Here is a 27,356-nt window from a genome sequence, read left to right as displayed (position 1 = left end):
TTCTGTACAAATCGAAGTGAAAATGTCATGTGAAAACATCCCAGATATGTAGATAAAGAAATATAAATGCAATCAAGAAATATGTATGTAGCAGTAACATCTGCATCCTGGACAGTTAGTATGTCAGATATAGGTCAGGCATATATTGAACTAGCCAAACCCATTACACAACCTAATGTATGGTGGCAAGTGTAATAATACATGTAGGGGATACACACTTGCAGTCACTAGGAATGTAGTGTAGACGAAAAGGTAATTATAAGATGTTAACCGAGGTTTTTTCTACACCCTACTGTATGTGCATAAACCATGCAATTCCACACCTCAATGGGTATGTGTAATCTTACATATTTGTTGGGACATATGTCCTATTGTTCTATAAATATTTGCATTCACATTGATGCATGTGCCCTGTTTAACCACCACAATCATGGTGGCCTGTTGCTACCAAACATCTCTGCATGCTGTTGGAATATCCACTGTGGTTCAAAATATGCATGTGTTATGCTTGCTGTTCAACTGCTGTAACCTTGGTCTGTTGGGTTAATGGGAATATTATTGCATGCTGTTACAACTAATCTGGAATGCTGTTTTGCTTATGTTGTAATTAAACGCACCTAATCACAGAACGTATGGGAAGGCCAGTCCCAGCGGATCCACCTGTCCCTCCTCAGCTGGCGAGTGCACCTGGCACCAGCAGGTCCAGTGCCCAGCCCGGGCTCCCCTCCTCCCTTGGTCCTGTGCCACCTTCAGGTGGAAGCGCTGCAGGGGATGGGGCTCGTCCCCCCCGTGCAAGCGTGGGCGGAGAAGGGACACCTGTCACCCTTTGAAGGGTCCGGGTTGCAGTGCGTAGGGAGATCCAGCGTTCAGTCGCTGATCCCCTATGCCAGCTCGAGGCGAGAGTGGCGCGTCTCATGGGTTAGCCTGCCCGTCCTACGCAGCCCCCAGCACAGCCACCCTCGGGGCTGTGAAGGTTCAGTGGTGACTGCCCATGGGTGGGATCTCAGTTCCACTGTTACTATCTGTGGGCTCATGGGCTTGCGATTTCCAAACATCCGACCCCATCAATTGTGTTCACCCACCCCATGTGTCATACACCGCCCTGTATGCGTCTTGTCTGTCTTGTCTGTTTACCTTCCCAACTTATCTCCCCGGACATACTTACTTCTTCTACCTCACTTCCCACTCTCACCTGAAAAAAAAAAAAAAAAAAAAGGGCAATCTGTACCCACAAAAAAATTACGCCCCATACATAGCTGCCCATTTTGCACACATGTCCATTGGACATGTAAGCTGATAATTAGAATTGGCAGTACAACATACTTTGTTGTCCTCACCCCTCTCCCAGGGGTGAAAGGTTTCAAATTTCACTCCAAATTCATTGCATATCCACAGCTGTTGCTGTTAAAGAAATGGGCAGCTATGGACCTTCCCTACACCCGTCCTGCACATCCCGAGCTTCTTTACCTACTGTCTGTCCCTCTTTGTGCCCCCTTTTTCACCACTTTCCTATCTCCCCATTTTCTTTTCTTTAAAAGAAATTAGTGCGGGGGTTAGCGGGAGTAAGCACTTTTAAGCAGTAGTAAGTGGGATTAAGCGAGTGTGCGCATGTGTACGCTTAGCTAAGTGTTGCTAAGCATCACGCAAACCCATGCAAACCTGCTTACAACTGCTTAAAAGTGCCTTAGTCACTCTATGGCAGGGCCCTTGTTCTGCTGAGCAGCAAAAGAAAAAACTTCTGCCAGTCTCGAACCCCAGACCATTGACACAATAGACTGCATGAATTAACACTAAGCCACAGCAGATATACAAATAACTTGGTTCTGAAAAAAATATATCATGCATTACAATGAGGGAATGTAAATGGAAATTAGGAATGGTATAACACAAATCCTTTTCTGTGGGTCTTTACCAGCAGTTGTTGTGGAATTGCATGACATGACTGTGAAAGGAGAACCAGCCATCCTACCAGGGAATAATGTTACAGTAGCACCTTACAAACACCACACAGTATCAGACCAGGATAAATACTGGCCACAGGAATACAGTGCAATAACCACATTTGTATGGCAGTTAATTGTGTAAGTGAGAAAAAAGTACATACTCCCATGTATCCTATGTTAGCATTTGGAGGGGTGCATACATGTCTACACTGAGATGTGTGTACTGGAAGCAGCAACATTCAGGTTTGACTACAACATGCATATAACTGGCTACAACCCTAGCATCAGATAAGAGACATATACCAACCTTCAGACTGACACAACGGTGTCCAGAGCAAACAAGCATGGGCCCCACCTTGGAAATCTGAAAGGGCTACGCCTACCTAACCTAACATTTTATAGCAGTGGGCTGCAATCACAGTGAGTAATGCAATCACCAAACAGCAGGCTGCATGCAATTACTGAATGGTGGGCAGCAGTTGGTGCAGAGGCTGTCACATGCACAAGTGCAGATACCTAGAAAAGCAGGCTGTACCTGCAGTCCACACATGCAGTTATATCATTGCAGGTGCTGTGAGATAGAGAGTGAGAGAGAGAGACATGGACACAGACACAGACTGAGACAGAGACAGAAGAGAGTGAGAAACTGAGACAGAAAGTCAAATAGAGGCCGAAAACCCAAAACAAACCACCAATAAAAAAAAAAAACTACAAAACCGTAACACACGGAGCAGGGAAATACAAAGGTAAGGTATGTAACTCACATGTATGTGTTGACATGTTGTAGATGTTCCTGAAGAGTACTCTACACACTGCAAATCATCCATGTGTGGCAGCAGTATGTATCTATCTGTATCAGCACATGTGCATAGGGCAAGGGACATACTGCAACTGTTAGTGAAGGGTGGACAGATATCTGTCAGTGAAGGTTGATATGTGCATATATCCATGTAGGTTGAAGTGTGTGGCCTAGGAAACAGCATGCAGTGTGCAGGAGCAGCCTTAGGTCAACTGGTGCCCTAGGCAAAAGGGCTCCACGGCGCCCCCCTACCACACTTCCTGGTGCCCCCATCCTTGTCTTACTACACCACATAAATAGTGGAAAAGCACCCCCGCGCGCCCTAGGCGGCTGCCCAGTTGGCCTATGCCTAAGGCTAGCTATGGTAGTGTTGATATATGTCATGTGGTGGTTAAATGCTGTGGGACAGATTTGTCAGATCTGCTGTGTTACAGCAAGTGAGGCCTGCTAATGCTACAAGGGCTGAGGTCACCCACATGCATTCTGCACAACACTGTGCAATTTAATGACATACCTGTACATCCCACAACTGTCGCATAAGTGATATCCCCACCATGAAAGGTGGACTGTACATGTGTCTATATGTACATCCATGTGTACATGTATGTGTAGAGATATGCATATACATATAGAGTGAGAGAGAGAGAGACAGAGAGACACGGGGTCATATGTACCGCAACAGGTGTGTGGTGACCAAGGCATGGACAGTAGACAAGTGTTGGTACTGCAGTGCCATTCCAACTTCCCAAAACAGTGTACCCATTAACTACCACATAGGTAGAGATCTACCTAACTGTGAAGGTGTGATAGGGGAACATGGGACACAGGTGGACAGTAGCCTCCGCTTTGATGAAGACAGTGCCACACTACACCTGTAATCTGTCTGTGTGGTATGTGTCATGACAACAGGTGTGTCATCTATGGAAGTATAGGGTAGAGTTCCCCTCTACTCATCACAATGCCCTGTGTGGTATGTACTTCACATGACAACTACACCAGGTGAACAGGCCACAGACAGATCTCCCAGAGGGTAATACTAGCCACAAACAGATGCCCTATGCAGACTGACTCACAAAACCACAACTACACTGTATTGCATACTGGCCACACAGAGGTGACCTCTGCTGGACATACAGAGGTATGTCACACCCATAGCTGGGTGACAACCACCATGGCAACATATCACAATCCCTCCGGGATACATGCTCTAGGGCCCTAAACCTTGTCAGCTCACTAAACAGCACATGCTGGAGGGATAGGTTCCCATCTCAGAGATATGCCATACACTGGAATAGAGCACATAGCAATAGCAAACAAGGCTCCTCATTAGCAGTTGTTATAAATACCCCTGATGATTGTGTGGGAGATTGGTAATACACCCCAGGAAACACCTCTATGGTTCAGGTTGGCAGGGGCAAGTGAAATCAAAGTAAATGTGTGTCAAAGGCCAGGGTAGCATATGGCTAGGCTGCTGTAGGCCCTAGGGCCAATAGCATATTACCTACCTATGACACTATGCACTCACACATGTACTTAATGCAATAGCTGCTATGTGAGGTTGAATAAGTGTAACGCTGAATGTGTGCAAGATCTGTAAAGGTGTGATAGCTTAGTGTGATGTTGTATCTGACATAGTAGTGCCTATCCTAGCTGTGAGGACAGCAACTGATGTGTAATGTATTGTTAGGCAGACATAGTAGTATGGCATATGATGTGACGTAGTTCTCCGTTGATGAATGTGGTGTCTCATTGTAGGCTAAAGCAATACATGTATGCTTAGTGAGTGGTACTGCTGGTGAATCCATCACCAATATGAACTGTAGTACTACCTGAAGCTGTAGGCCTAAACAGCACAGTATGGTGTATGTTCACATTGCTTGGTAACACTGTCATGTGTGTTTCCTGTAGTCTGCAGAGAGGACAGAATGCAGGCATAAGGGTGTGTAAGTAGTGGCACACAGTACCGTATGGTACACAGGTAATGCTCATCTGTGTTGGCATACAGTGGTGCATTGTATGTTTGCCTGATGTGTGTGTGATTATGCCTGTACAATGGCTGCAATCATATATGTGTTACAGGGTAAACGTGTGTATCCAGCAACATATATAGTCTGTTACAGCAGTATGCCACCTATAGTAACAAATGAACACATCTGTTAGGCAGGGCTATGGCATCAATGACTAGGGTGTTTGATTGGTACTACTGTACCTGTACTTTACATCCATTGCAATGGATGACATCTCTGTTCGTGCATTGGTGTGATATACACCCCCGTCATGAGGTTGTGCAGTGTGTCACAAACAGTGTGTCGGGTACTATTGTATAGTGGTGTGATATATAGAGTCTGCCAGGCAGTGTTAGTTAGTTGTGGCCTGAGAACCAATAAGTGGTATTGAACGTGTGTAACCTCTGACAGACAATAGGATGGTATATATGTCAGTAAAGTGATATCTGTGGGTAAAGGTGTAAAGTGTGCCACAGGACACTCTGACACATATTGTTCATATCTTTTTCAGCCAGATGGCCCACCAACGCAACCCAGCGTACACAGTGGATGAGGAAGAGGTGATACTCAACAGCCTATTGCAGCAGTACACAATGCTCTTCTCCAGAAGCAGCCAGCACAAGCAGGAGCGGACTGCACTGTGGCAGGAACTTGTTCATCGGGTAAATGACCTAGGCATCCATAACCGGACATATGAGCAGGTATGCCATCACTGCAGTGATTTAATTAGACAAGTCTGGTGGTGTGTGTCTGATATCCAAAGACAGCAGCTTGCCACAGGTGGTGGGGTGGCCATTCATCCCCCCTCACCAGATCGGAGGAGCTGCTCTTAAGCATGGTGGCTCCTGGACAACAGCTACATCAACCTCTGACATGTGTTGTAATGGAGGCCGGAGCCACCCAGCACATCCACCTGGAGCAAGCAGGTAACATGCCCTATCTGTAGACTACAGTTAACTGTATTGTTAGATTATGTGTACGTGAGATGTGTACTGTGTGTTTAGCAGTTCTGCTGCCTAGTGTTGTGCAATACAGATAGTTTGAATAATATCCCTACACCTGTGACTGTTGACTGTTGTTGTACTGCAGTTTAGCATACCCACTGTAGCAATGCCACAGTTGTGGCCACTGATGAACCCTCTCATATTCTTGTAGGTCCCTCTGGTATGACAGCAGGGCAGCCGATCCATGCTGGTGAGTGCGTTATACCTGCAATGTTGGTAATGAAATATGCATGTCATAGGTGAGGTGTAGGCCATGTACATGTAACACACCTACGCATAATGCATGCCGTGCATGTTTGCTGTGAGACGTTGCACAGCTCAGTAATGTCAGTAGCTGCCTCAATGACATGCAATACACAGAGCATGACACACAGTTGTGGCAACCCCGTACTACACATTGCATAGGCATAGTTGCAACACCTGTACACAACATAACACATTTATTACATGCAGTACACAAAGTCATGCTATATATGGCGTAACCACACACCTGCTGTAAGGTCACACTTCAGTATCCCACATGTCATCCACACACACATGATGTACCTCAGGGGTAGAGGCCTATCATGGGGCTGTGCAACACTCTTCAACACATAACACAGTCATATTAGGCAATGCTCCCTACTGGGCACCTCATACACCCATGTACAAAGTGGCTGTGTAATAGTGAATGTATCCACGGCACTGCAGTTCAGGTACAGCATGCTAGGCGGTGGTCTGTCACACAATAGTAGCCGTGAGTGACCACAAGATGCATGATGATGATGATGGCACATGGTACTACACCCCATCCAGTTACAGTGACCACAGTACTACACATAGCAGTCTTTGCTGTGCACCTCATTGTTCTGTGTGTGCAAACATATGCACCTATACACACCATGCATAGCATGTTGTGTGTATGCTTACATATGCTAGTATACACATTTTGCACAACAGTCGCCATCTGTACAAAGGGTCACATATATGTCCTGGAATGCTTTTGGGTGTATAGGTCACATGACACACATTGGGTACGTGTGGTGTTTAATGTTGCAGTCGTGTAGCATGCCATGTCATGGCTGGCACTGACATATCTGCAATATGTCCCACACTCACCATAACCACTGTACAATGTCCATGTCGTGCATTGGGATTCGTTCATGTCTACAGGCACCACTCATTCCATGTCTGTACATTGCATGCATTTGCTACACCTGTGCCCACTATTATGTGCTATGGACACAGACACTGTCATCAGACATGGCCGTCTATGTGTCACACAGATAACACTTGCAGCCATGGTATGTATACCATTGAGTGATGGTGCACAAGACATTGCAGAGCAGATAATACTTGCACAGCAATGTCGTGTCCATGTACACATTGTGTTCCAGGGTGTAGCCAATCACTGAACAACTACACACATGCATCAATGTATAATGTCATTAGATAGGGCTGTCTACACTTGCACTGCATGGTGTTGAGCAACACATGGTCTGCATGCTGACACGTGTGTGGTGACTGTTTGCCTTGTGATACTGTCACCCACCATCACCCACTATTGTGTATGTGTTGGATTGCTGGTGTGTGTGTATGTGCTGTGATGAGCAGTGTATTTCTGTGCATGTATGCATATGTGCATGTGTTCATGTGTTCATGTGTGCATGTGTGCATGTGTGCATGTGTGCTAACATCATGTACAGATTGTAAAGTGTGTTTCCTGTCTTCCTTCCACAGATGCTGAGTTAGGGGTGGCTGAATGCAGCAGGGAACCTGATGTCACCGCCACTAATAGTGGAGATGATGAGACATGTATTGTGGCACAGGAAGGTCTGACAGGGTCTGTCATTGGTCCACCAATCGACAGTACACAGCAGTCAACCCCATCTATGTCCACACTCATACTGCCAATACATCCCTCATCACCAATGGCCGTAGCTGAGGGTCAGCATACAGTTGGCATCGACCAGGAGAGTGTGGTACCTATGGCACCTACATCCCCTCACAGCAGCCATAGCCAGATTACGGGAACAGTACCACATAGGCGAATGTCCCGGGGTTCTCAGGGGAGCACTACTGGTCGTATTGCCCCTGGTAGATGTGCCCCCAGAGGTATTACAACCTCCAGTATGTTCTGGGCTGTAATGCAGGCACAGGCACGTATGGAACGGTACACCCAACAGGTACTAAGGGCACAGAGGGCCCATTACACTGCTATCAATGACAGCATCCGTGACCTTGCCGGTGTCATCCGGAATTACACCGAGGTCATTGATAGCCATTGGAGGGAGACATTAGATGTCCTCCACAATGTGTTAGCCAAGAGCCAGGACCATGCGGGATGGATGAGAAGCCGATGCGGATGCATGCCAGCAACAGCATTAGCTGGCAGTCATTGCGGACGGACCACGGATCACAGCTGCTCCCGTAGTGGCAGTACCAGCCTCAGCAATGCTGGGGCTGGCCTGTCCATTGACCGTCCTACTAGACCATGTGCACGTTGCGCTGGCCAGTCCCAGCAGGGACATGGGTCCAGTAATCATACCTCTGCCTCTGATGATAGCACCCAGTCAGGGTTGGTACCCGATACTGCCTGTAGCACCCCTGCTAGGCACAGGTACTGTGCCTGTGGCCGGAGACAGTGATCTGTATGGCCTAGCAGGTACAGTCTGTAGCTGTCCCACAACCACCCGTATATGGCAGCCACATGGTGGAGTCGTGTACATGCAGACACACACACACACATTTACCATACAAGTAGGGCTCACACATACACACACACATTACATCAACATTGGCCCATGCAGTACTGTTGTCCCTCACACACACACACACACACACACACACACACACACACACACACACACACACACACACACACATGCCGATTGGATGGGTCAATGTCGGGCTCTGGCAAACCTACAACATACCCTGTGCATATGATGACAGCTGTGCCACCTCCTGTCTTCTGTCACATTGATGCAGGAATAGGCTAACATGGTTCTAATGCACAGGGTGACATTATAGCAGTGTAGCAATAGTAGCAAGTTGCCAACAGGAAAGTGTACTGATATCCTTGTAGGTATATCTGAGCAGGCATTATGCATCACAGCTCTGATAGTCATTGTAGCATTGTTTACACCAGTGTTAGGTCTGAGTATGTATTGTCCACCCATGTGCCACTTGGCTGAAGTGTACAGTGTTGCCAGCATGTGTTAGTGAGTGGACAGTACGTGTGTGATGTGTCCATTACAAATTAGCAGGTGTACATCTGTGAACATGGTGTGTGCGCACTGTCTGCATGTACATGCATAGTGGACACGTGGGATGTGCGACATACCCTGTGCTACACATTGTTAACATCTCATGGTATCTTTCGATGGCCAGTATGCATTCTACTACAGATATGTACTAACATGGGTACACATGCATGTATGACATGGGTTGGCACTATGCTGTGGGTGATACCGTTGATATCTGTCAATGATCTGCAGTCTGGTAGTATACACCACCTCAACAGCATGACTATAACCAATCATTAGATGATATCCTGACAAATGACTCACAGTTGTAGGGAACTCAGTAACAGTTGGATCCTTCCAGTACTATACTATAACAGTAACCAGTGGTATTGACTGCCACACGTTCCTGGGACCACACCTGTGTGGTATATAGCCCTCTTAGGTACATGCAATCACACTAGGGATATGTCCATCCACATCTGGAAATGCATGCATTGGCCTACATTGCATTGCCTGGATGGGACGCATATCCTATACAAGGGTATCATACAGACAGATACCTGTTTGTTGTCCAATACATGCTGTATAGCAGTACACCGTCTATGGCATAGTCATCCACATTTAATATACATACTATCCCGACAGTACCACATAGGTGGTAGCCCTGAACATGTATTTTGGGTACCAATGTGTACAGACAGACACGTGTTATGTCATCTGTCCCTTGGTATCCACATATCCATAGGTATTGTGGGGTCCCTCAGTGTTTCACATAACACATTACGGGCCTGCATGCATATCCACAGGCCTGGTGCACACCTATAATGACTGTCCATTATTGCCAGTCGTTGTTGTGTATGAACATGTCTGACATATACCCCGGCAATTACCCTCACTCACAGTACTCTATAGTACGTGTCATGGGTGTGTGTGGCAGGGATGTCCTTGGCCATGGATCACTACATTGGCCAGTCTTGATGCATACATACATATGTGACCTATGATATGAGAAGCAGCGGCACAATCTGTTGAAGGTTACAAATGTATTCATGTAGTATGCAGGCTTCACATCTATGTACTGATTGAGGTCACATGTACACAAATTTATTTGACATGCAGATACCCGGTGTGTGCAATGCACATACTGTTTGAAACATATGTTATAATACCGTAGTAAAAGCAAAACCCACACTGCCTTGACCACCTGTGGCACACACTTGGCGTTTGCAGGACTCAAACCCCTATCTAACAATGTTATGATACTAGAGAGATATGCATTAACACAGCGTGCTATATGCATTACTGGGTGGTTGTTGTTCTCCTTCAATATTTGTAGGATGCTGACATCATCAGACTTTGCAAAGAGGGATGTACCTCTTTTAATGTGTTTTCCCAGTCTCCAAAAAGGCTACTCCTCTCAAACAGTCTCCAAAAAGGCTACTCCTCTCAAAGGAAATCGCACACACACACACTTGGCATTTGCAGGATTCAAACCCCTATCTAACTATGTTATGATGCTAGAGAGATACGCATTAACACAGTATGCTATATGCATTACTGGGTGGTTGCTGTTCTCCTTGAATATGTGTAGGATGCTGACATCATCAGACTTGTAAAGAGGGATGTACCTCTTTTAATGTGTTTTCCCAGTCTCCAAAAAGGCTACCCCTCTCAAAGGAAATCATATACATACTTGGCGTTTGCAGGACTCAAACCCCTATCTAATTATGTTATGATGCTAGAGAGATACGCATTAATACAACACACTATATGTATTACTGGGGGGTTGTTGTTCTCCTTGAATATTGGTAGGATGCTGACATCATCAGACTTTCCAAAGAGGGATGTACCTCTTTTAATGTGTTTTCCCAGTCTCCAAAAAGGCTACTCCTCTCAAAGGAAATCACACACATACACCTCCCACCACACACACACACACACACACACACACACTTGGCATTTGCAGGACTCAAACCCCTACCTAACTATGTTATGATTCTAGAGAGATATGTATTAACACAGCACACTATATGCTTTACTGGGTGGCTTCTGTTCTCCTGGTATATTTGTAGGATGATGACATCATCAGACTGGACATGGTAATGTGTGTACACATTTTTATGCAATTCCAGGAATGATCCATGTAGGTCGGCAGGTATCAACAGCTTGTACAGGACACCGTCTCACCTTGTGTGATCTATCTGTGGACACATTGCCATCCCTTCATATGTCAACACATATCTATGCACAGATTGCTGGTTTTGTGGATACAACATGTGTCTGTGATGTTGATGAAGAGCTGTTCAAAGTTTATGTGGGACGTGTGTAGCTCTGTTCCATGATGTATGTCCTGGGTGGCTGCCTTGCAGATGGTGTAGCATGCTTGGGAACCATGATCTGCACATGAACATACCACAGTTGGTAGGGTTGTGTGTTTGTCAGTTTCCAATAGCTCTGTTTATGACTTCTGCCATGATGCACTCCATGACCTTGCAGATCAGACTTTATAGGCTTACTGGACTATACTTCCCATGGTGTGTTGTGCACCCACACATGTGGGGAGTGCCATATGTTGCTGTAACACATTCAACGGTTCCAGGTCCTGAGGAGTGGGTGAGGCTCAACAGACTATTCAGGTGTAGGGTCTGTTTGTTCTTTAGTGCATGCATGACACATATTGGGAAACAATGTAATCCAATTGCTGCCATGCTTTTGGCTTTGGGGGGAGCTGTTCAGCCATTCTACTTGTGATATCTCCTGGTATGATGTCAGGGACTATCGTCAGTGTGGGGTGGGTATGTATACATGGGCCTGTCTGACAGGATGTCGGCAATGTCAGTAAGGTACAGTTGTCCCTGACTCAGCACATATATGCGTGTACATTACTATTTATTACATAGCTGAAGGACATGTCATGATTCTCAGTCTGGACTCCTTCTCAGCTACTCTTTACAAAACACCGACAAACCTGAGCACTAACCCCGGTTATACTCTTTTACATACTTAACACCCTATTGATCCTTTGTGATCAGGCTACAGAGTATGTCATCATAATACACTGGCATGTCCAGGGGCCGGTTTCATGTGTACTCTCCAGTCCAGCTGGTGAATATTGTGGTTATGACACAATGTCACATCTGCCTCATGTATACAGACAACCCTCTCCACCTCACATCACACTCACATATATGTGGGAGATGTAACAATATTGACATACAGGATGCTGAGCTCTCTCGACCCATGACTGGCATAGTCTATCAGGTGGTGAGGGTGACCACACACACCACATATCAGTCTTAAATACACCAATAGTGACAGCAAACAAACCACATTATCACACATACACATATTCAGAGGCTCTACATACACTCTGCATAAGCAGCAGAGACCTCCAAAGCAGACACACATACAACTGCTACCCCACTACAATGCCCACATGTCACATAGTTCACAATGTCAGTGTGCCACACAGTCACTGCCCTTTGGGCTAAACAACACACCTGATGCACTTGTTATAGGTAACACTTAATGTCAAACACACTATCGTCCCACTCACCAGGCCAGACAGGGGAATAGTCACTTTGAGCTGTCTCTCAGGTGCCAGGATCTGCCACATAACACATGCACTCAGGTCACTCCAAAGCAAGTCCAGGACTGGCTCCATCATTGTCCATGCTGGTGCGTACAACCTCAGACATTTCTCCCTGGACCACATGACATGGAACATAGAGGAACTCTGTGATCATGTAGCCCAGCCCAGTATTACCCTGACCTTGTCTAGCATCTTACACTCGCCAAGTATGATGTCACAGTATACCAACAAACTGATCACGTTTAACAGTTGGTGAACATATTGGTGTTATTCAGAGGGGATACAGTGTCTGTCACCCTGAGGTGACATGCTCGACATGCCACATAGCTTCCCTATGGACAGCTTGCACCTGTCACCCTTGGACTTTTGAATATTGGCTAGGGCACTTGCTGCCACCATACTGCTCTATTTAAGCAGGGCTCAAAGGACAGAACCACCTCCATACACATTACAGAGTACACAACACTGAGGGTAATGCTGCTCAATACCAGATGTCTTACCCTCAAATTGCATCCACTCAGGAATCTCCTCAGTATGGAGGATAGGAATATTTGTGCACTAACAGACACATGGTTGAGGCTCCCACATGCACACCAGCACCACCAGGTTGTATTTCATACCATGCTTTCTGACCACATAACTCAGAATGGCCAACACAAATAGGGGGAGTATCCATATACATCACAGATACACATACCTCTGGGCTGGTAGCACTGCACAATGCATCACGGACCATACATATGCACCTAACATTGTGCAAATCTGCCTTTTGGTTTGTTGCCTGCTACAGACCACACTGCCCAACTCAGCAACCTCACTCAGCTTTCCTGGGAACATTGGACAATATGAAGGTCTCCCCAAACACCATTATATTGGGTGACGTCAAATACCCACACATCGACTATGGATAGTACTCAGGCCCCAGCACCCTCGCCCAACAGTTGCTACAATTTCTAAACTCATATGCTATGGCACAACCGGTCACCACACCCACAATAGGGGACAACATACTGGACATGATCATCACTGACATGGGGACTCTATGTTCCACACCTGCAATATACCCCTCATTGGTAAGGGCAGAGCATACTTTATCTCACTGGACATCCATATCCCGTCCCCACACCCATCCTGGGTAATCTTAGTGAACTTCCCAAAAGCAAACGTCACACTCCTTCAAACCACGGTGGTATCCTTTAGAGACCCTGGGTCAGTGGTAAGTATGGCTCAGACTGCTGAATCCTTTACATACACATTCTATGGACACCTTGTGGATCGCATGGATCGTTACATCCAAAATAACAACTGGACTCACTCCTCCAATGGCAGTGGACCTGTCTGGTAGACCCCAGCCATTAATACACTTTACAACAAATGGAGGAAGCTACTACGTGATAGAGCACAATCCCAGACAGGGAAGGCATCTGTGATCTATACTAGCAGACTGCTACAATCACTCGGGTATTTATGTCAGGCACGCTTCTAACAGACAATTGCACCAGACATGTTGGACACTCACAAGGCCTTCTTCAGTTGATTCAGGTACCTGGCTGGACACTCACTGATATGCTGTGTGTTACTGCATACTGACTAAACATACCCTGAACCCACTGACATTGCCATCATCCTGGCAAACAGGTTCAGTGCAGATGTGTCCCCCCATCCCCCCTAAAGTGGTACTGTCCATACCAACAGAGTGTAACCTCCCAGACATCACGAGTAAACAGGTGAGTGCTGCCCTCCCTACAGCAGACAACACAGCATCAATGGGACCAGACGGTGTCCCAGCCTGTGTCGTACACAGCCTTCATGACAGACGTAACACTCACATTACGTCACTGTTCGATATAAGAGTTACTGCAGGATATGTAACCACGGAATGGCATACAGCATTAGTGGTCCTGCTCCACTGAATACTGCCACAACAGACCACAGACAATATTGGCCTAAAAGGCTAACTAGCCTGTTCTGCAAAGCTATGGAGTGTATTGTAATGGGACTCATGCACATAGACATGGGAAACCTACAGACACTGGGTCCTACACATTACAGCATTGTTGTGGGCAGATCTTGCCTATTGGACCTGTTCATATTCTTTCAGCAGTTACCAGGTCCATCAGTGTTGGGACAGTTGTCCACACAGCCTGCCTGGACCTTGCACAGCCCTTCAACACAATACCCCACTCGGCCATTATGCATAGGCTCACCAGCATCAATATCGACACATATATGACACGATGGATTGTTACCTGGAGCAGGGATAGCACCCACATGCTCAGTGTTGCAGGTGCCATGTCTGACTATACACCAGTTACACCTGGCATCCCACAAGGCTCAGTCCTGGGACCTCTCTTGTTCAGTACATATTTGTGTGATGTACAGGCTATCACAGGATGGATATGGCTGCCCATGTTCGCAGATGACTGCAAACTGGGTGTCATAATCAGCTCTTCTGCTGGCACATGCATACTCATACAGGGTCTCACAGAGATAGGTTGACTGGTGCCTGAGCCATGGCCCATGGCTACATGCCATTAGTTGCATAGTTATCCCCTTTGAGGATGACAAGATGCCCACACATTACCACATAGGTTGTAATCCATTACATACAGTAGTAGTTGTTCGGGTTTGGGGACACGACCTGTTCATACTCTCGTCTTTGACAATCCTATTGACATAGTGGTTAGACAGTACGTCTACATAACCCACCATATCCCACATGGTTTCACATGTTGATCACATGTGGTCATTGTGCCCCTATACTCTTCACGACCATGCTTGGTTACTATGCCACCTTTGGGATGTACCTTACCTGACACCTGCAGCAACTGTAATGGTCACAAATGTTACTCTTCGAGCAGATGTAGGGACTCACACAGATGCCCTGCACAGTTCCAATACAGTAACTCCAGCTCTACTCAGTCACTTACCACCTACACGGATGCGTTGTGTGCCTGTAGTTGAAGGCAATATCTGACCCAGAATTACTGGACATGCTCCACCTCAGGATATCTGACTCCCTTGCTGCTACACACTTCTGGGACATATACCTCAGCACTGATGTTAAAAGGACATGCTGGGGGGACAGATTATTAGAAGAAAGCCTCCACTCACTCTGGAGTGTAGTCCTGGTTTTGCATAGGCAGAGCCACCCACTGACCACCTACAGGTGACATCTTGACAAGTGGATGGGTGATCGCATGTTTACCCATGGGATATCTTCTGGGTCCCTGCTAGACAGAGGCACAATACACTGAACATAAATGGGCTATCTTGTGTAACCTACTATTCACAGGCACAGTGCTCTGATTTGACTGGGTTGCAGTAGCCAAACACACTCTGGCTATGCTTGTACATGCCCTAGGGCAGATAGCCTAGTATCAACCTCTGAACCTATGATAATTTTCATGATGCACAATGTTTATTGCTGATACTGTTTGCAGGTTTTTATCATCTTTGCTTTCAAACTTTATATGAACCGCTTAGGTATCTGCAGAACATATTTGCTTATGGCAGGGTTCCACTAGATTATATACGTGTCTGTTGTTATATAAGTGTGTGCACAGGGCAGATTGCTGTATAGTTAGAGGTTCCTGGGTTAACACATGCAACTGCCTGCTATGTGTGGCCCAATGCTTTACTCCAACATGGCCTAAGTGTGTGAGCATGCCCAGTTCAGACTGTCAGTGTTCTGTTGCCTGACATTTGTCTCATGTATTCAAGTGTGTGAGCATGCCCAGTGTGACCTTTCAGTATGTTGCCATCTGAGGTCCACTACATTTGTTGAAGTATGTCCACATGTCCATTATTAACATTTGTACTGTGTGTGTTGACAGTCAGGTTCTATTCTTACTGCAGGAGTCACCTTTGTGTCATAACTCGACAGGGATTATGCTGTACCTGAGGGTTTCTGTGAAATACTTTGCATAGACTTATCAACATTTCTTCATACAGGCTAACCACTGCACTACTGTCATGGTTTAGTGGTTCAGTACTATGACTATAATGCACAGTATCCTGGGTTTGAGGCCCATTGCTGCTTATATTTTCATACTGAGCAGACCAGACGGCTTAGGGGCCAGTAGAGCAAATATGAGCATGTTAGCTTTTGTTCAGCTATGCCCTACCTAGACCCAGCTTGTCCAACATTGCTCAATATTAACCATCATTGCTGGACATTAGCCAATATTACTCTACATTGACCACATTTGTAGTAGTTGGTGTGTGCGATTTTGTTTACATTGACTTCATGATGGTAAATGCTGTTTAGCACTGCTTTATATTACTTAACACATGGCAATCATGCCTCAGGTGTTGATGCAGGGCTGCCTATGTCAGATGCACATACTACACTCCCTATACATGTCTGAAAGTAGGTAGTGTCAACGTAGGCATCCCTTTTACTATATGTGCGGGTCAGAGAGAGGTATCATTTCCAGAGTTCATTCTGAGCCAGTGTATGTGCTATGCGTTGCCACTTTGCCAAGGCCAAAGCATACTGGGCATGCCTCCTTCTGCCTACTGGGGCAGGCTCTGGTTGTTCCTCCTCCGAGTCATGCTCTGCCTGTGATGGCTTTGGCAATGGTGGGGGGCTGTTTGGCCCAGGCCTATGCTGGTCCTGCTGCAGCTGTTTTCGCAGGATCATATTATGTAGCAAAGCACATACCATGACAATTTGGGTACATGTAGTTGTTGAGTACTGCAAGGCTCCACCAGATGTGTCCAGGCACTGGAACCGTGACTTGAGCAGCCCAAACACATGCTCGATTACATTTCGTGTTTGTGCGTGTGCATCATTATGGTGTTCCTAATCTGGTGTGTGTGCGTTTCTGATGGGTATCATCAGCCACGGCTCCAGTGCATAGTCAGCATCCCCACTAGGTGACCATGTGGGATGTCCCCATTGGCAAATGTCTGGCACAACTGCGGCAGATGCCAGATATGGGTATCATGGTAGCTTCCAGGACAGCCAGCACACACATGACCTGGCAGTTGATGGAGGGGAAGCTCTTGCGGTTGAAGTAGACCCTACCCCGCTCACCGGCTGGTGCTTTGATGCATATGTGCGTGCAGTCTATTGCACCCACTACCTCAGGGTATTCCGCTATTTGCTGGAAGAGATGCATATTACTGGCCAATACCTCACGGGAATTGGGGAAATATACATGATCACCAACATGTGCTGACATGGCATCCAGGAACTGGTGCAGTACCCTGGATGCTGATGCCTGTGATATCCCCATCATATCACCAGTTGGTCTCTGGAAGGTACCTGCTGCTAATATTCTTAGGCCAACACATACCTTAGTTTCCACTGGGATGGGTTCCCCTCTGTTGGTTCTGTGTGTGAGGCGTGGCCTGCACAGCTCAACAATTTGCTGCAAGAGGTCTCTGTCCACTCTATTGCGTTCCACTATCTCCAGCTCATGCAGCCCCTGGTAGGTAACCCTGGGCCTGTACACTCTTCTCCGTCTCCTCACTGTGGATTGTCCAGCAGCATTTGCATTATCACCACCCTCAGCATGTTGCATATGTCGCCTTATAACAGCAATGGCAGCCCCTAACATTTTTTGTCTCAGTAAAGCCTTTTCAGTTTTCACTTCTATTAGCTTACTGCAGTGTTGCAGTGTCTCTTGAGAGAAACATAATGGACTGTTGTTTGCAGAGTTTTAAGTGCTGGGCAAGTGTTCTGCCTGAGTAATTCCCTGATTCTGATTGTTTTCACCTGCTAGCTCTCCTAGTACTCCCTGGCAACTTCCACTGTTTGGTGTGCTTCCTTTTTCCTTACTGTTTCCTCGGGGGGAGCGCCGCGCACACAAGTGCAAACATGCGCACAGCAGCTAACACGCACGCACACATGCTTACATGGACTAAAGCTTGCTTATTCTTCTTAAAACGTGCGCACACCAGCGCAAACGCGCTTACAACTGTTTACACAGCCTTACATATGCTTACTCAAGCCTACACGCGTGCACACACACTTACACGCATGCACACTGTCTTACTCGGGTTTACTGGCATGCACACGCGCGCATGCACGCTCAGCAAGAAACTTTGGTGTTATCCACGGCATACACCTTCGATTTCTTGACTTTACTGGCCTACCTGTTGACACACCTCTTTCACTATTATGTAAATGTAAGCTGACACATGTCACTCTGCTCCAATGAGCTTCACTCCTTTCATACATACCCCCCTCGTGATGTCACCTATCTTCTACTCTGTTACTCCCCTTATCCTACTCCTACACTCCACTGACTGTGCTCATTTGCTATGTAAACTTGCGATTCACTATCCTAACTCTCATTTGCATAGGATTGCCTACTAATGCTTAGTTACATCTCTTAGACTGAGCTTCCCCCCTTAGCAACCTTTACTCGGTGGCCATGTTGTCTTCAGCCTGCCATTCCTTTGCATTGTAAATTCATTTTAGCTATAAAATCCACATTTGTGGATCTTAATTATTAATTTTCTGCTTTTTAGGGCGCAGTGCGTTTGCGCGGCGCTGTGCTACGGTTAAACCCTGGTGATCGGGATAAAAAAAAAGTTATTTTATTTTTAATTTGCATCACTTCCCATTGCCAATGGCCATATTTTTGGCCATTGGCATGCTTCCTCCTGTGAATGCATGCTTTTTTTCCAGCTGACACGGCTCCGTTTTGCTATTTGCAGAACCGTACTCAGTTATTAACTGAGTACATTTCTGCAAATAACACTACTCCTACTCAGACAGGTTCGGGTTTCCTGGATCGCAAATTTACCTAATTTGCATGACTTTCGCCTGCAATTAAGGTAATTTGCATATCCCAGCCCTGTCTGTGTAGGACTAGTTTAAGGAGCTCTGTTACACACACCTACTGGCTCTTCCTGGATCGCTCGGCGGACATGTTGGCTGCATGGAGTCTTACTCTACTCTTAGACTCTGTGCAAGCCTTCGTGAATCTGGCCCGATGTATCTGCCAAGCCTACTTATTTCACTTTTTAAAGTTACAGTTCAAACTCTTTCCCATTTATTATATTTTTGTCTCTCACCTTAATCAAGTATCTCATTCTTATGGAAATATATATTTCCTGAGCTTGTGTGCCTAGATCCTGATATTTAACAGTTTTATTTATTTATTTATGTTTTTGCATTCAAACTATTTTTGTTTCAAAACTTGCCACAATTTCTTCTGCAGTTTTTCCATTGAACATATCACTACATTTAGTTTTACATAGTGACCATTTTGTTTCATTATTGTCTGTTATTAATCTTCTGTGCATTGATTTATATTCAGTTTGGCAGAATTATCAAACAGCAATTACTAACATGTGATCATTGCACATCAACAGTTATAAAACTTGAATGAAGTAACAATTTATGGTACAAATAATTTCCTTACTAATGTTGTTGAACCAGTATTTAATCTTAGTCTGTGTCCACTATTCTTTTCCCTCGTTTCCGTTGTGTATTTCATGCAAGAAATGCATGACTTCCTCTAGGTAATTAGCACTTGACTTTGGTGGTCTATACACTCCAGCAATTCTCCTATGTCCCAGGGTTGTCTTTATTGTCACAGTTACACAGTCTATAGTATTGGTGTTATCTTTGAACATGTAATAATCACAGGTCTCATAGCTATCTTTAATTCTTATCATAACACCTCCACCTGATTTTTTCTTAGAATGTCTGTTACAGTAAAAACATTTATACCATGACAGAAGTGCTTTCCAATCATTGTTCTTTAACTATGTTTCATAAACAATAACAACACCAGTCTTGTGGGAACGTAGCAAATTTTCAAATTAAAAACAAAAACATTATTATTAATGCTTCTACATTAACAACCATCACACTTGTATCAAATATTCTGATTAGTGTACTGTTAAATTTCTGACCTGGCAAAAACCCGGTCTTGTGTTAGTCAAATATTGCAATAGATCTGCTGCAAAAATTCTCTTACTTGTTTTGACAAGTACACACCATCCTGTCTATTAAACACATGTATGTCCAAAATTAGCCTTAGATGCAATACACACATTTCCATTTTTTAAACAGGCCATGTTTTTCATGTAGGCATTTACCCAAAAAGTCTTTTCATTCACCCTGACCTGACTCCTTTTTAGGTGGGATTTGTGAAAAATATATCTTAACACCTATAGAAGCTATGCTATCAAAGAGGGCTGTAAGTTCCCTACTAACAGTCAGAGAGTCCTTGCAGATGAGATCATTTGCACCAACATGGATAAAAACAGTTCCGTACTTACATTACATTAAGACATTTTGAGGCCCTGCTCACATCCTGCATTTTGCTCCTGGCTAGCGTAAGATGATTTGATGTTCATTATCTTCTCTGCAAATGTAAGTTTATGTTCCACTAATAACTGAATCTCTAATTACAAGTATATAATTTCTGACCAGATCAAAAGTATCTTCAACTTCTAATTCAGTAATTTCTGCTCTATCAATGGTTACAAACGAATAAACTTCATCACCATTAGTCTTATTAATCCTACTGTTTTCAATACATTTGCAAGCATACAGTTCTCATTTAGCTGTCTTGTCAACTTCAGTCTTTCTCCTTTTCCCCCCTTAAGGTAATGCTCTTCATTCCTTCCAAGTTCAGTCTTGATTTCTTCCTTTTTACCTGCCCACTGCCTCTTTTTTTGTCTATCTTCTCTGTTGGAGTATGTATTGTTTCTTCTGAAGACTAAATGTTTACTGAGTGAACAATGTTACATTCCTAGTACTCTGTGTGCTACCTAACAAAACATTTGTTCACTTCACTATAAACTCTCTTTGCATTATAGGCATTAATCAGTTTCTTTTTCTTACATTCTTTCTTTATTTTCTTCTACATGCTCTGAATCCTCAGATTGCTGAATACTTGTATCCAGAATTCCAAAATTGTCATTGGCAGTATCATGTATAACAGGAGTTGAATAATCTTTATTGACAATGGACACTTATTTTCCTAAATGTCTTCTATTTGCACTTTGCCTAATATTATTTATCTCATCAATCCAATCATTAATATTAGGTGACAACAGTTTTCCAAATTGTGCCAATTACACAAGTGCAATCATCATCAGTAAGTCTAGATTTACAACTAATAATGATAAGCAATTCATCTAACTTTTGACATGAAGAACACAGGTAGCCAGTATTAGCAGGTGTTACCTTTAAATATACATAAAATTTAGTTCACTGTACAAGATACTTTCGCTTTTGCAAATCATTAATGGCATACTCATTTAAGGATCCATTTTCAGCTTTAAATGAACAAAGAATTCTAAAAGAAAAGAATAGTCAAAATCATTTACCACTGAATTCAAAGAAATTTTAAGTCAACTTTTATGAGAAATTCATGCAAACAATATGCCACTAAATATTAAATTAAATACCTTAGTGTTGTTGATCTGACCTTCCATACCAATTGAGCTAGTCACACAAATGCTGGATTTCCTTTACATCATGAGCAGTCACACCTCATTATAACAGTAAAGAGCGATAGATCATAAACAACATAGTGTTGGCTTCAGATAAGCTCTGGATCATCGTCTCTATAGTCTGTGAGAATTTATTGCTGACCAGGCCCCTTGAGATGGCTACAGTTTGCATGTGTAAAATATATCAGTTTAAGCCATAAACAGTGAAAATCAGGTAAAACAACAAAATATAAATAAAATACATTTCCTATCTATAAGCAATCCCTTTCTTTCTACAAACACTGAAAAACAGAGGTAAAAATAAAACCTAAATCAAGATAAACCTTCTCTTACCAAGCTAATGCACAGTCAATCATAGTTCAACACAGGATTGTTTCAGATAAGCTCTGGATTGGCCTCTCTACAGACTGATAGCTAGAGTTTGCCTGCATAAAATCTGTTCCTTTCTAACAATAAACAGTGAAAAATCAGAGGAAGAACAGCAACAGCAAAACATAAACCAAAATAAATTTTCCTGTCTACAAGCTTTCATTCTTTCTACCAACAGTGAAAAACAGACATAAAATAAAATAAAATATAAATCAAGATAAATATTCTCTTACCAAGCTAGTGCACAATCAACCACAAACCAAAGCAGGATTATTTCAGATAAGTTCTGCTTCAGATATGACTGAGGGCAGGGGGGCTTTGTCTCTTAGTGGAAATGCAGAGAATAATTCTGTGTATAGTTGCTTGTTATGAATTTTTACTGTATTTGCGTTTGGCAAAATAGTTTTTTAAATGTAATGTTACTATACATGTGGAAGTCCTTTTGCTCTCAATGTAATCACATTTGACCAGCTAAATGAAAAATTTTCATATGGGACTTAGTGCCACAAAACTGAGAAAGAATCAGGTTAGTACTTTTTTTGCAATAAATTAGACACAGTACCTTAAAAAGTGTATCCAGATTAATGTTTTCCTGTCCTGTTGCATTGAGAGCTTTGATTGCTGGTGTCCTATTAAACATAAAATAAATAGTCACTGTTAATGACATACTGAAAATGTCACTTGCAACACATTTTCTGTGGTAGAATTTCTGAATATGTTCTCTTATACCATTAAAATGTATGAAAACATAAGTTGGTAAATCAGGAATCATCAACATAACTTGAATTTATCAGATAATCCAAGTGGTTGAATCACAGTTCATGGAGTTTTGAGATTTACAACCTATTGAAAATGGAATCGGTGACTTGCAAAATAATTGCACAGTTTTCATGCTTTTGGATTTTGTGCTTTGTGATGTAGCCAATCTGGAATGTTGTTCAAAACACCAACAATCTCACAATAAAGCATTTTTGAATAAGTAAAGAAGAAAAGTCAAAACAAACTTCTTATCTTAATGGCGCTCCTGTTTTTTGTTTTACTTAATGTTTTTATTTGGTTTGTTTCTTAATTGGGGAAGTGCACTGCTCTGTAGACCATTTTCATGTATTAACTGGCCATAATGGCAGAAACAACATTCACTGAACTATGACTTAACATAGCATAAGTTGGAAACAACATATAACATCTGTGAAGGCTGCCAGTCTAGCTAGATATAATTTTGTAAATAATTCTATGTCATTGTAAATATTAATATGATACACAGGCTTGTGTAACAAATGTAAGAAAACTGTGTTATGGCCTGAAGCTTCCAAACATGTAACCACAGTGCACCCAGCTGGAAGAAAGCTGATAAGTAAAGTATTTTACAACTGTGTTTGATCTCAAGCTTGGAGACAGGATGTCTGAGCTAGAAATTCTTTCTATTGTGCTAAGACAAAGTTAATTACTAGGTTTCATGTAAAGTGTCTTTTATTGCTGTGGCTTCCTGGCAGGTGCAGATCAAAGAAATATTAAATTTTGAGTTCTGTTAACCTGGAAACTAAATCAGAGAAGAGACAAGAATGATGTAATCTGAAACGACTCAGCAGTATTGTGTATTATCAATTTAAGGATATAAAGAAAGAATAGCATTTTGTATTTTGTCTGAACCTGAACACATCAGCTCACCAGCATTTTGCCTTTGCTCTGTAAGTAGAATTTAGAACAGTAATTTCTCTTAGAGATAGATAGGAATATAGCCAGATTAGTCTAGCTGTTTTTTATGTGAGACTATCCTCCTCAGAGTATTTCCTGTGATTTCTGAACTCTCTAGTGTCACTGTGTTGAATGAATAAGTATTGCCTTGTGTTTTTATTATTTATTATTAAACATTTTTAAACCTTTAAACTCTGGCTGTTTTGTGTAGAGATAATTTAAGCTCTGAGGTACTTGCATGTATTTAGTGATACTGTATAAGCCACTCCAATAGCCTTAGCCCTGGGTTACACTTACTATTTTCAATAACAGTAATAGCTCACAGTGGAATTGGTCACCCTTTGGGAAGGGCCTTATAGTAGCGGATACGTAGTGGTTGGTGGCAGTGATTTCTCCCTTATAGTCTGGGCAGGAGGGAGCATAGCTGGAGAACCTGTGCCAGACCTGCCCAGGAGTGTCTGCGTGTTTGTATATAATTCATATCTCAAAGTGTGTGTGTCAGCTACTTGGGCAGGGACATGGGGCACTGGTTGGATGGAGAGGGTGCTGGAGGTTTTGGCTTGACCACTCAGCTGAGATCTGTACCCTGTAGCTGTGCCAGTGGGGAGTCTTATTGGAGATCTGGAGAGAAAGGGAGAAGCCAGCCCCAAACTGACTGTGATCTCTTTGTGCTTTTAAGGGAAATTGTACTTTACTGTGTGTACACTTGTTATCCTCCCAACGTGGACGCCCCTCACTAGTGTTTGTGGTGAGGATTGAGGCTTCTTGATTACTGGGACAGTGCATCGGCATCACAACATCTCTTAAAACCTAGCCTGGGTTATTAAGGCAACAGTATTTTAACCCTTATTTTGTTGAATTTTACATTGTTTTTTTGAATAGTACCAGTTTGCTGGTCTCCTGAATATTTTGGGGTTTACAGTTTCACCTTACAGGGATACTTTTAGAAAAGGATCTGCTACTGTTTAGACTGAAAAATGGTCTCTGTAGTTTAATGTCATTATGATTTCTTAGTGGTAGGGTCACATTAAAAGTTTTAATGATGTATTCAGCAAAAAAACTAGCTCTTGCTGTGATTGGGAACTTATTTTCTTTTTAGGCTGTATGAATGGATTGTTCTGTTTTATTTGACAAGCTAAGCAATTGAAAGACTTTATTTTCTGCATTTTGTAAAATGTTAATATTCATTATTACTATAAATGATATTCAGTAGTTTTACCCTGATATAGCACATCCAATTTCCCCTTCCATGTGTATCACTTTTCACATTTTACATTGTTCAAATAACATAACACCTCTCTCACTTCCACTACCACATTTTTAACACTATAACCGTCTGTACCTCATCCTGTATTATCGGTATGACTTTGAACACTGCCACACTTAAAAATCTGGAGTCTGTAACTTATGCTACTCTTTTGTTTCATTGTATGAGCTAATAGTTTGAACTCAACAGTATGTCAATTATCATTGCTTTGTTCCATTGTATATATTAATATTTTATAATTTAAATAGTCTGTAACTTGTATTATTCCTTTGTTTCATAGATAAGTACTAGGTAGCTCTCCTTGTGGGCCACTTTAAGCCTAGTGAATTTCCTTTTTTTGTGCTCAAAATAACTTATCCCATTTGGTTTTTGATTGGCCTTACCCATCCCATGTTTGATAATTATATATTATCCTTAATGAGAACAAGTGGGATCATATCATAGATAATTGGAGGGACCCATACATAATATAAAGCATTAAGGAGCTGCATCTCTCTATTGGTATTACAGGGGTCAGTCCTGGGGAAAATATTCTGATTCCCATACATAGACCTAAGTTATGCTTGAAAATAGACAGGGATGAACTCTGTTTTATGTGGATGTGAAGTCTGTTCTACAGCAGTGGTATCCCCTGGAAGATATCAACAAAACTGTTTGGAAGGACAGTTATATCAACATAACTGTTTGGAGAGACAGGTATGTTACAGAAGGGATTTAAATCCCTAGAATGAGTATTTTTGATGCCATTTGACTTGCTTATGTGCAGTAAAACCCATCAGTAATTGGTCAGAGGATGTCTTGTATGCCAGACACAGGTCACCTCATAGCAGTCAGTAGGATATAGAGTATAGTGACAGGGCTTTGAGTTGACCCCTATAGGGCATGTTCTTTAGACCTTGTATCCTTTTAGTAAGATGTCTGTAGGTGTTCCAGTTGTTGCATATGTCTGGACAGATGCATGATAAAGGGGCATTATATTCAATAACTGGCCTAATTAGGGCTGAGTAAAGGGGGGGGGGCAATGACAACCATAGATCTAGAAATAATCCCCTTGTTTATAAGCTGTGTAATACAGAAGGACATTTTTACAAAGTTAGATCACTGTTCACACAAGTTCTCAAATGCTGAACTGATCAGCTCTTAGGGGGATATTCAATGTGATAGTTGGGATAGATGACTTCTCAAAAGATACAATAATGCATTTTTTGGCACTTAGTTTTAGACCTTGATTTTGGCACTAGTTATTTATTTGAGACAAACCTTCCTGCAGGATGACTGCATCATTTGGAGATTAAATGACTGCTCCTAGCTTACAGTCATTACAAATTTAGTCAGCCAGAGCCCTTTGATATTAGCCTTTATATCAGAAAAGTAGATGCTAACCAGGAGAGGTCCCAGCAGAGAACCCTGGGAGACTCCAATGGTCACTGGTCTCTTTGTGGAGGTACCTGTGACAATTGGGGAGAGATGGGCGAAGGCTGCTAGCCTAGTCAAATAAAATTTGATATATAATTCTATTAACTGTATAAATAAATGTAAAATACAGGCTTGTGTTTTTAAATGTAAGAAAACACGGTAAAATGCGAACTTCAAGATTGTTGCAACAGTGCCATCTGCTGTAAGGAAAACCAAGCCAAGTATTTCAAATGTGTCTTTTTAAGTTGAAAAGATCTTATGAATCTCTTTAATGTTTTACAAGACGGCTCCAGTGCAGTGGGATGAAGGTTTCATGCCCATTGTTTTAAGGCTAAAATTAGATGTGGAAGGTGCTTTATTGCTCTAGTTTCTGTTAGAATATACATATGAAATGTCTTCTATTGTTGCAAGTTTCTGTGCAGGTGTTAGATTGCTAAATAATGCAGTTTGTTTGCCTGGGAAAACCTAAGTGTCAAAAATGATGTAATTTGGGGAGGGACCCAGCAAACATGTTTGTTAGTAATGTTTAAATACTATTTCTCACGAGAGACTAAAATCATTTTGATCTTGATATCCAACTCATCAGCACTCTGCCTTGTGCTCACATGTAAG

At 43.1% G+C, this 27,356-nt stretch overlaps 1 protein-coding gene across 5 annotated transcripts in view; it reads right to left on the bottom strand.

Annotated features, from left to right (window-relative positions):
• NAAA (N-acylethanolamine acid amidase) overlaps window positions 1-27,356 on the bottom strand; it is a 775,135-nt gene that overhangs the window by 197,035 nt on the left and 550,744 nt on the right. For all 5 annotated transcript variants that reach the window (XM_044061226.1, XM_044061225.1, XM_044061227.1 and 2 more), the window contains one exon: window positions 22,929-22,995. In XM_044061226.1, the coding sequence (XP_043917161.1) occupies window positions 22,929-22,995 (67 nt within the window). The remainder of the gene's footprint in view (window positions 1-22,928; window positions 22,996-27,356) is intronic.

The sequence above is a fragment of the Protopterus annectens genome, chromosome 2.part0 (assembly GCF_019279795.1).
Source record: "Protopterus annectens isolate FY-2018-M chromosome 2.part0, PAN1.0, whole genome shotgun sequence".
NCBI lineage: Eukaryota > Metazoa > Chordata > Ceratodontiformes > Protopteridae > Protopterus > Protopterus annectens.
Note: the sequence above shows the minus strand (reverse complement) of the source record. Positions and strands in the feature narration are given on the sequence as shown.